The sequence below is a fragment of the Xiphophorus hellerii genome, chromosome 20 (assembly GCF_003331165.1).
Source record: "Xiphophorus hellerii strain 12219 chromosome 20, Xiphophorus_hellerii-4.1, whole genome shotgun sequence".
NCBI classification, from domain to species: Eukaryota; Metazoa; Chordata; class Actinopteri; order Cyprinodontiformes; family Poeciliidae; genus Xiphophorus; species Xiphophorus hellerii.
In genome coordinates, this window is record NC_045691.1 from 23,057,245 (window position 1) to 23,067,476 (window position 10,232).

At 38.8% G+C, this 10,232-nt stretch overlaps 1 protein-coding gene across 1 annotated transcript; it reads right to left on the bottom strand.

Annotated features, from left to right (window-relative positions):
- Positions 1–5,690: 5,690 nt before the first annotated feature.
- LOC116710493 (keratin, type I cytoskeletal 18-like) lies at positions 5,691–9,926 on the bottom strand. Its single transcript, XM_032549575.1, has 7 exons — positions 9,369–9,926; positions 8,159–8,241; positions 7,905–8,061; positions 6,631–6,795; positions 6,410–6,535; positions 6,044–6,264; positions 5,691–5,929 (listed from the first exon to the last, which is right to left on the bottom strand). The coding sequence occupies exons 1-7, from the start codon at positions 9,837–9,839 to the stop codon at positions 5,890–5,892; spliced, it is 1,263 nt and encodes a 420-aa protein (XP_032405466.1). The 5' UTR covers positions 9,840–9,926; the 3' UTR covers positions 5,691–5,889.
- Positions 9,927–10,232: the final 306 nt, after the last annotated feature.

Consider the following 10,232-nt stretch of genomic DNA (forward strand, 5'->3'; position numbering starts at 1 on the left):
TAAAATGCAGCAAAGCATGGCTTCCCCTACCTGGAACAATGAATATGATATTTAAATAGTGACAATAAAGGATTTATGAGAAACTCTGAACTGTTGGGCTCTTTGCACCTCAGCTTCCGCGTTCGGGGCAAAGCGGCTCAATCTTTTCCAATCTATTGAAAAAGGCTCTTTACACTGGGCGTCTGCAGGGCTTGTCCAAGGTAACAATTAATGATGAACATCGATCCGAAGCCCTGACAAGTAGCTGGAGAAAGGTTTCAACATGTTCGCCTCGTTATACACAGATACGAAGGTGAGTTTTACTTCCTTTAAACTTTGTGGCTAACATTAGCTTTAGCTTATGCTAGACATTTGTCTTGTAAAAATGTGCTATTTAAGTATCTAAACATTTTTCATCCACTCTAACGGACAATGTTTTTACCTTGTTTTCAAGTATATTACCTGCGTTTATTGTCGTTAGTGTCAGAGACCAAGTAACGGTCTAGGGTACTATAATGTCCCCTCCAGTTCTCCCCGGTTCCTACGCCTACGGCTCTGACTGTAATCCTGGACCTGTGCTTCTGTCTGCTCTGTCCTCTCAACCCTCAGCCGATCACAGTACAGTCACAACGCTCATACTGCTGTTCCTTCCTGTTGAAAGGGAGTTGTTCTCCACCACAGTCGCCCCGTGCTTTAGATGTAGAAATTGTTGGCTAATCAATAATCAGATGGGCTTAATTTATATCCACTAATCAGTTTGTAACAGTGATGAACTAAAATTGTGACTGGATCTGAATCTAAGTATTTTTTGTTCAAATGAATTGAATTGATTTAAACTGAATTTAGGCCAAACCAGACAAAAACTGGTTTGGATGAATTTGACCTGGTTGAATTATAAAGTGGACTAAGCTGACAGCAGTGCAGTAAATTCCCTGGTAGATGGCTTTGCTGACTTTATATTTGATAAAAACAAAGTGGACATGAACAGCGGATGGCGTTGCTGTCCAAATCCTCTCTGACTGTGGAATAAACTTCACACTGGACTTCAAGCACGGTCGATTCTGTGCCTCTACACTTTTCCTTTAGGTTCTGGGACCTTAATTCCCAAATTAAAGTCAAACTGTATTTTCATCTATAAAGGCAACTGGGCAACTTTATATCCCAAGTATGACGCTCATGATGTTGTCAGATTACTTTACGACTAAGAGTCTTCAGTCAGAGGCTTCATCAAGTTTGCTGTAATGCAGACTGCTACAAGAGATCCTTCCTAACAACCATTTGAAGAACCTTGAATAACATGATATTTAACCATATTTTACTTAATTTTAGGATCAATAATGTATTCTTGAATTCAAATTGAATTTAACTTTGTATGTCTCTTGAGACTCCAGTGGTTGTCTACACCTTCTGAATCTCTCCCAAATTCTTTATTGGGCTTCGTTTCACAATCCTGACAAAACTGATTGTCCTAGACCGGCGGTTTTCAAAGTGTGAGGCGCGCCTCCCCTAGGGGGCGCCAGAGCACTTTAGGGGAGGCGCGGTGCGAGGGAAAAAATTAACCGGAAAAGAAGCTATCTGCTTGCTGTCTACTGATGTGAAAGAAAGAATGGACACATTTTTAGTAAAGAAAAAGGCAGGGGAGACAAGCTCTGGCGTAAGTAGAAAAAAGAGGAAGTATGACAACAACTACTTAAAGTTTGGATTTTCCTGGACTGCAACCCCGCATTAACCGGATTCGCGCATCAAAAGCACAAGCACATTGTTCCCACTAAAACTAAGGTGAGCTGAACAGTAATGTTGCCAATGTGTTGCCATGTTGCCAATTTAGTTAAAATCATAAATAAAATGAGTTACACATGATTCAGGACCATGATAGAAAAAGAAAGGGTGCGCATAGCGTGCGTAATTGTTTTTTCCTTCGTATGCCTCCGCTCTTTCATACAGCACGCTCTTTTAGCTCGAGATAAATTGTTTAGATGAGCCACAAAAAGAGCTCCACGATTTTGCAACTGTTTAGGCTTTTGATTTATTTTTTAATTTCAAGGAAATGTGCAACATTTACAGATGTGTTCCAAAGATCTGATCAAAATGTTTTTGTTAAGATGTGAAAACACTGTTGGTATCTCAAACATTAAACTCAGAATCTCAGATGTAACGTTTGTTTGAGAAAACGGTTGAAAAATGAGTTTGGGGTTGTTCTTATCATTAGAAAAATGAAAAAAGGGCGTATTTGCCATACAAAGGCCCTGATAAAATAATTAAAATGGGAGGAAATGTTTTAAAATGTTCATGTGTTAAATTTCATTCAGGTAAAGTGTCATTTTAAAAGATGACATGGTTCTAAAATAAAAGCAATTAGAAGGTGTTTTGTAGTGGCATTTGTTTGTGTGTGGGTTGATTATTGGGGGGGCGCAGCAGGCATTGTGCTCCTTGGAGGGGGGCTCACCCTTTCATACTTTGAAAACCCCTGTCCTAGACAGTTGTGCACATTGTCCTACCACACTTTCTTTCTTCCACTCAACTTTCCATTAACACGCTTGCATATAGAGCTTTGTGGCGTACCCTTCAACATTTTCCTGCATAATTGTCAAGATAATAAAAATAACGTATTACATAAATCAAATATATAAATGAGTTTACTTTTTCTAACTCAAGTATTCAAATAAAACTTTTAGACAATCTTCTAATTTATTTAAACCCCTCCACATGCTGGCTTGCACGCCGAACCTCCCAACAACTTGCAGGTGGCTATTATTAAGTCTGACCCTTTCATGCATAAATTATGATCCTTTGTCTCAGAATTTTTTTTCCATTTTTTAAAATTTTTTTCTTAAGGCATAAAAAAGGTAGGAATTTTTTTTGTAAAAAAATATATATTTTTTTTATGTGATCAATTGTAATTTTGTCCAAATACACAGTTATTTGAAAAATACATCAGTAGTATTGTTCCTTAGGGGTTATCTGATGTAACAATATTTTTTTTACTTGCAAGAGTCGTCTACAGTAGAAGGAGGGACCGGGTCGGTTCTCATGCTTTTTTGTCTGTCGGCCATATTGTATTTAACAAAAATAATTTCTTGCATTTGCAGCTGATGGCCAGTAGTTGATGGTATATTTTATGATGCATTAGTGTCCACTTCAGTGGTCTGTGTGCATTTATAACATAAAAATCCACAGGAAGCACAAGAAAATGGCTTTTAGATAGCTGTCCACTGTAGTGACCACTATGCATGAAAGGGCTAATAATAGCCACGACTCTTAGTCGTAAAGTAATCCTGACAACATCATGAGCGTCATACTTGGGATATAAAGTTGCCCAGTTGCCTTTATAGATGAAAATACATTTTGACTTTAATTTGGGAATTAAGGTCCCAGAACCTAAAGGAAAAGTGTGGAGGCACAGAATCGACCGTGCTTGAAGTCCAGTGTGAAGTTTATTCCACAGTCAGTGGCGCAAAAGGTGGCTATGCAGTGTATGCAACGCATAGGGGCGCTGCACTAGCCGGGGCGCAAAAACGATGTGGGGAATTTTTTTTATATAGTCAGCATTTTATGTACTTAACAGCTGTTTGTGTATGAAATGATCAATAACAGAGGAACAGCACTGATTAGGCGCCTCCCTCCCATACAGGCAGCTTGGGCAGCGGCTGAGGCGCGTTTTGTTTTCTTTTAAATTTGTAGTAATGCCTCAACAACAGGGAGCTAAAGATGGGGCGCAGAAAAAACTCCGGGGCCCAAAACAGAAAACGGAAGAGGGGGAAGGATAAAGATGTTGGAGAGACGAAGAAAAGCTTTTCAAAGTGGTTGAAAGACAGAAGGTAAGAAATGTCAATGTATCAACAAGAGAGTTGTCAATATTCAGGTTAGCTTAAGCTAGCCTACAATGATGATGTTCGCATCCACCTCAAAAATATGTAGTTGCGGCCCTGGTTATTGCTTTAGTGTAATGTAGAAAATATGTTACATTAGTTACACACAGAAAATGTACATTTTAACACTATTTGTGGCTTATGATGATGGTATAAAACTATAATAAATAAGCTATTTGCTTGCTTTTATTCTGTATTGTTCAATGGACTGATAGACTGCTATGATTTTTTTCTCTCCATGTATGGGAAGCACTGTGCCGCCATTACGCTGTGACATAATTCAGGATAACAGCCGACAGCTGACAGAAAGTTAGGGGGTGTAGCCACACTGAGCTGTTTTCTTGCATGTTAATACACAAGTTGATCACTATGTTGTTTTATTAAACCACTCTCTTTCTCTGGGAACTCTAATATATTCAAATATTGTGGAAAGATTTTTTTTTTTATTCCTAAAAAGAAAATTGAAAATAGACGTACCGTTTAACTTTAAAATTATATTATGTGGCTTTTTCTGTTTAAACACTCCAAAAAATGAAGTCTTTGTTATAAACTTAATATTAATTTTAGCAAAATGTAATATCCACAGCTGCAGATTTTTAAAGATAAAGCCCAAATTTAATGCCTTTTATGCATTTGTTTCTTCATAGTTGTATTCTCTGAAGTACTGTACCAATACTAAGGCTTTAAAGACTTCTTCAATTTGTTAAGAATTTCCCATGTAATCTGCCCAAATTTGCTGTATTTAACGTTTCCCTGCTTTTTGTTCTTTGTCCTTAAGCCTCGTAGTTTTTTTCACTCACTGTTTGTTTTTGTAATTTGTTGTACATATTTGTGTTAATAAAAAATAAAAAAAATCATATAATGTATTTAATAAAGTTCAGTTCAACAAAATCTGGACTTGTAGATTAAGTTGTGTTTTCTATTTCAGTGTGTGTAAAATTTATGATGTGATGATTTTAGTAATTTAGCAGACATGTTGTTATCAGTTCTTAAGGCTTGTGGTTAATCTGATTAATCTTAATTCTATTAGAATCATTTCTGACATATGTCACAGGGGCAACATGCAGAAGTAGATGGTTCAGCTTCTACTTCTGCATGTAGAAGCTGCAGAACTACATGCTTCCACTTCTGCATAATCTTTTTCTGTTGGTTTCACTTTGAAGCTACATGGACGTTTATGTAGGAGAGAGCTTCACTACTTTAAGGTAGTTGCGGTATAATTAGTAGAACTAGTTACATATGTTTCTCCAGCATCTTTTGTTCATTTTGATGAAAGAATAAATTTTTTCCGCAGTCATCAATTACATGGTTTATAACTGTCTTTCTGGGTGTGGCAGATTTAAGCTGGAGAATACTCACTGGCTGCTCAGGTTTGTGAAGATAACGCATTTCTATACTTGGTAGATTTGTCAGGGTAGCCTGCTTTGACACAACATAAGGTTATATGGTGATCAGGATTTGTGATTAAAAATACAAAACAATGTAGTCAATAAAAACCTGGTGCTCAGTGTGTGAAAAGGTATAGAGTATAGGCCTCTAATATTCTGTTTTAAATTCATAAAATTATTGATCACATGCACATTCATTTAAAATGCAGAACATCTACCTAAAATCCATACATGAATGCATTTTCTACTCATGAAAGTGCATGCAGTTAGACTGCCATAACTGCTTGATCAAACTTAAGACTGCATTTTCTTTTTTATCTTCAAACTTTGACCCAATCACTGGCCCTTAAAATTTATAAAAAAGTTTGATGCCTGTTTTATACATTGAACAGCTATAAACTGCAGAATACATTACACAGTTCTACAAAAATAATAAATAGCCAAAAGCACTGCAGCATGGAAACAACTTCTTTTATTGGTCGCAGCAGGGAGTGTGTGTTTCTGAAGCAATTAGGTTTCATTGTGTTGCGGCCTGGATGCCAATATAGATTTTCTTTCTTTGGCTAAGCGAACCCAGCAAGATGCAGTTTTCCCTTGGCTGTTGGTTGTTTGTGCAAGCTTTCATTGTTCTTCTTCTGGATCTCTGTATTGAATTAACTTGTGTCATCCAACTCCTCCAGTGCATCCAGAAGCCTGTGCAAAACACAGCATAGATTTTTTTTGTCTTTATGATGCCCAATTGAAACTTTGAAATGAAGGAGGAGATGAAACCATATACATATTTATTTTCACCCTCATAGCTCTTACTTAAAGTCTCCTCCATCCAGCAGACTCTTGTAAGTGCTGATCTCGGCCTCTAGCTTCATCTTCATGTTGAGCAGTGCCTCGTAGTCCTGTGTCTGCTGGTTAATATTCGCCCGCAAGTTGGTGAGTTCTTCTTCTAGGCGTACAAGGATGTTGTTGTATTTTTCCATTTCCATGTTGTAGCGTAAATCTGTGTTATGTAAAGTGTCTTCTAAAGAGACTTTCTGTTGAAGAAGTTAAAAAACGTGTGAAAACCGTTCCACAAAACGACATGCTTGAATAAATAATATGCAGCTCTAGTTTTACAGATTTGATCATTTCAATCTGTGAATAAAGCAAAAATGTGTAGAAAGTGTTTTGAGGGCTTACTAAGCTCTGTTGAGACGCGAGTTCAATTTCGAGCGTCTGTATTTGTCTGCTTAAATCGCTTTTTTCCGCCTGAGCCCCCTGGAGTGCTTCTGTATTCTGTGACACCTGGACTTGCACATCTGCAATCTGACAGGGGGAAAATAAAAACACGACATGTTGACCTGACAAGATAACCTACCACTTTATCTTTTTATTTCCCTCGTTTTTCTGGCATTCCTGACCTGATTTTCATGCCAGCGTTTAAGGTCCTCTGCATTCTTCATGGCAATCTTCTCATAGTTGGCTCTCATATCCTCCATAATCTGAGAGAGGTCCTGACCTTTGGGAGCGTCAACATCCACTTGCACGCCGGACTGAGAAATCTGATTCCTTATCTCCATTACCTCCTGCAGGAACGTAAAAGGGTTAGGGAGACAAAAAAGGGATGTAAAAACATGTTGGTTTTTTTTAGTTAAAGAGAGTTGAATTTGAATTGCTGAATGGTTGTGAAGCCTATAGGATTTTTCATATGGTGCTAAAAGGAAATATGTAAAAAAGTTTTGGCTTTTACATAAATACATGTACATTAAGGGAGAATTGGCGCCTCCCTGTGGAACGTGTGGCTTTAAGCGTTTTAAGAAATATCTATGAAATGTGAAATTCAGCGGTATGTAATTTGCATAATTCATCTTAAGTTAGAGGTTAATTTTTCTGTTTTTAGGGAGTTTTTATTGGATTTAATCATCCATAGTCTAAAATCTTAAATACTTAGGCCTTTACTAAATAATTGTACAGCAAACATAGTTTACAGGTTTTATTTCTGAATAAAGAAACATTTTCACTGTGTGAATGACATTAAACCACAATAGACCATTTGAGAAACAAAATATATAGATTGACTGAACCTGGATTAGAATTTAAAATTAAAGTTGGGTTTCATGAAACCATAACTTCATGTTATGGTTTCATGTGAAAAAATGCATTGTTTTCAAGAACACTCTGGAAACACTGACCGAGTGTTTCTATTTAGACGCAAAATGTTAGTGAGTCTTGATACCCTGTTTCATATTAAGAACAGACAGCTGTTAAAGCTGATATCCACAGCTTGTTGATGACGCTTCATCTTAGCAGTGAAAAGAAACTTGTGACTCTGTTACTAATGTCTGTTAAAAGCTGCAAGGTCACAGATAAATCCAGGGAAACTTGAAAGCATTCTCAAATACCTAGGAACTCAACAAATAAAAGAAAACTCCTCCCTGTCCTCTCCCTCTAACATGTTTTTGCTACACGGATTTATTTCCATAGTAAAAAAGAATGGACATTTTTTTTCTCCTTTTTACTCTGTGTTTAAACTGAAATGGTAAACTATTTTCAAGCAATCCCTTTGGGTTTCAAGAACCACTTTGCAACTGTGTTGGATTTTGTTCTGCAAGAATATGACATATTCTATTTAAGAACAAAATAAATTGTACCCCAAGGGTAAAGTGCTAAAAATAAAGAGACACTGCAAACTCACATTTTCATGGTTCTTTTTCAGGAAATGGAGTTCTTCTTTCACAGCGTCCATCTCACTTTCGATGTTCAGCCTGCTCATGTTGGTTTCGTCGATGACTTTCTTCAGGCCAGCGATGTCGCCCTCCACAGACTGCCGGATTGCCATCTCATTCTCAAACCTGTTGCAGGTCAGACATGCAGACACCATGACACGTTAAATTCCATAGGATGATGGAGTTAAAGGAATTGATGTGGAGAACCATAAAAAACACATACTTCACTTTGAAGTCATCTGCAGCAAGACGGGCGTTGTCAATCTGGAGCACAAATCGAGCGTTCTCGGCTATTTTGTCAAAGATCTGTATGAGAAAAAGTTATTTTTGTGTAATATATACATACGTGTATGCAAACAAAATATAAAATAAGGACATAGTGCTCTCAAAATATAGTTACTTTTTGAGAGGGCTCCTCCATAGATGTAAAAGTCTGATTTGGCACATTTACTTCCCCATATTTAACGGCAGAAACCCAAGAATCAAGAGCGTAGGATTGTTTGATTCATAGCAACATTTGCTCATAATAAAAAAGGAACCATAAATTGCAGAACAGGAAGAGGGGGATGTTCCTGTGGCAAAACAAAAACTAGTTTGTTTTAGTGTTGCTATATAAACGGTTTCCTGTTTGAAGAAGTCACACAAATAACTATTTCTTCTCTCCAGCTTTCAGCTGCATGTTACTGTCAGTCGCTTGTATCACTCTGGGGTTGTATGCGTGCACAGATCTTGGAAATTCTTTCTGACTGACTCTCAGCATTTTTTTTTTCTGTGGTCGTACATCCTGCCACAATAAACAGCCTAAATTCTTGCCCCCTTTATGCAAAGATAGTCACCATAGATTGCCATTATATGATATTGAAGCACTGGACCCTGCAAAGGAATGTGACATTTGACTCTCTGGGACTGGAGCTGATTGTTATACAACCGCTGCACTGCAGACATCTTTCAGTGTGTGTGTGGATGTGGTTACTACACATCTGTTTCCCATTGAGGCTCTCCCACACCAGAGCGTGCTTGTAGAATCACCATCTAACAAGCAGATTCTTTAGGGTTTCTTTTTTTTCCCCTGGTCTTCTGAGTGAGCCTCTTGTGATTCAAACCTCGTGTTAGTGATTCACTGCAGGAAGTTCTGGCCCGTTTGAAGCACTAAAGGAAGCTCTGCAAAGGGAGGGTTGTAGCTTAGCAACCACACCCTTCATTTTCATAAATGAAATCTGATAACTTTTGAAGATAATGCAACTTATTTTTAAAATCAAAACTAACAAGATAGTTAGTGCTCCAAACTTACTATCTCGTTAGTTTGGAGCACACCGTTAGGGAGCCATTTTCAACATTTAAAATCTACTTTTTGTCATTGTTTATGTCTTTAAACTATAGCAAGACAGAGTCACAGATTTCCACTTTGAAGCACTGCAAAGTTTTCTTCTCACCTGGTTGCGCAGGTCTTCTATGATGGGTTCATACTTGCTGTAATCCCTCACATCCTGACCGCCCCTCTCCAGGGCCTCCCTGATGTTAATCTCCAGCTTCTTGTTGGCCTGCTCCAGGTTCCTCACCGTCTCCAGGTAGTTGGCCAGACGGTCGTTCAGGTTCTGCATTGCCCCCTTCTCATTGCCGAGGATGCCGGCACCGGCCCCGCCACCAGATGCAGCAGCAGCACCAGCCCCGCCAAAGCCTGCGCCCGCTCCTGCTCCGCCGCCCAGGGCGCTGCTGAGCTTGAAGCCGCCAGAGGAAGATGACATGGGAGCACCGGAGCGCAGGGAGGATGCAGAGGCAGAGGAGATGCGGGCACCATGTCCGCCGGCTCCACCATAAATACTGTGAGCTCGGTACTGAGGACCAGAGCGGGTGAAGGAGATCCGGGAGGAAGGGATCTGCATGTTGGAACTTCTGTAACTCATTTTGAAGAATTGCAAGAAGAGGTGCAAAGAGAAATCAGAGCTGTCGAGGCTGACTGCTGGCCGAGTTAGAAAGTGACGCTGCCAGAGGGAAGTGGGAAACTTATACGGCTGCCTCTCTCCTCCAATAACAGCTGGCCTCTTAGGCCTGCCCACTTCACCAACTTCTCTCCTTCTGTCGCCTGCTCACACGTTCCGTTTTTTTTTTTTAGCCCACAGTGTGTTTTCTGTCACCATGGTGATGCGTGAAACACTTTTGGCCGCAAAAAGGCTTGAAGGTTGTTAAAGCAAAAATAGACCCCACACATAAATTATTCATTAAAGCAAACAAAACAAAGTTACACATACACCCTGCTCAGAGAAAGTTTTGTTTTTAAGGTAATAGAAAACTGATCC

Bases quoted from the DNA above. Each gene is read 5' to 3' on its own strand.
- LOC116710493 (XM_032549575.1), bottom strand. From the start codon at position 9,839: ATGAGTTACAGAAGTTCCAACATGCAGATCCCTTCCTCCCGGATCTCC. The intron at 6,265-6,409 runs GTAAGCCCTCAA...CTTCTTCAACAG, and splicing joins TCGCGTCTCAACAGAGCTTA to AAAGTCTCTTTAGAAGACAC. The intron at 5,930-6,043 runs GTAAGAGCTATG...TGTTTTGCACAG, and splicing joins CTGGATGGAGGAGACTTTAA to GCTTCTGGATGCACTGGAGG.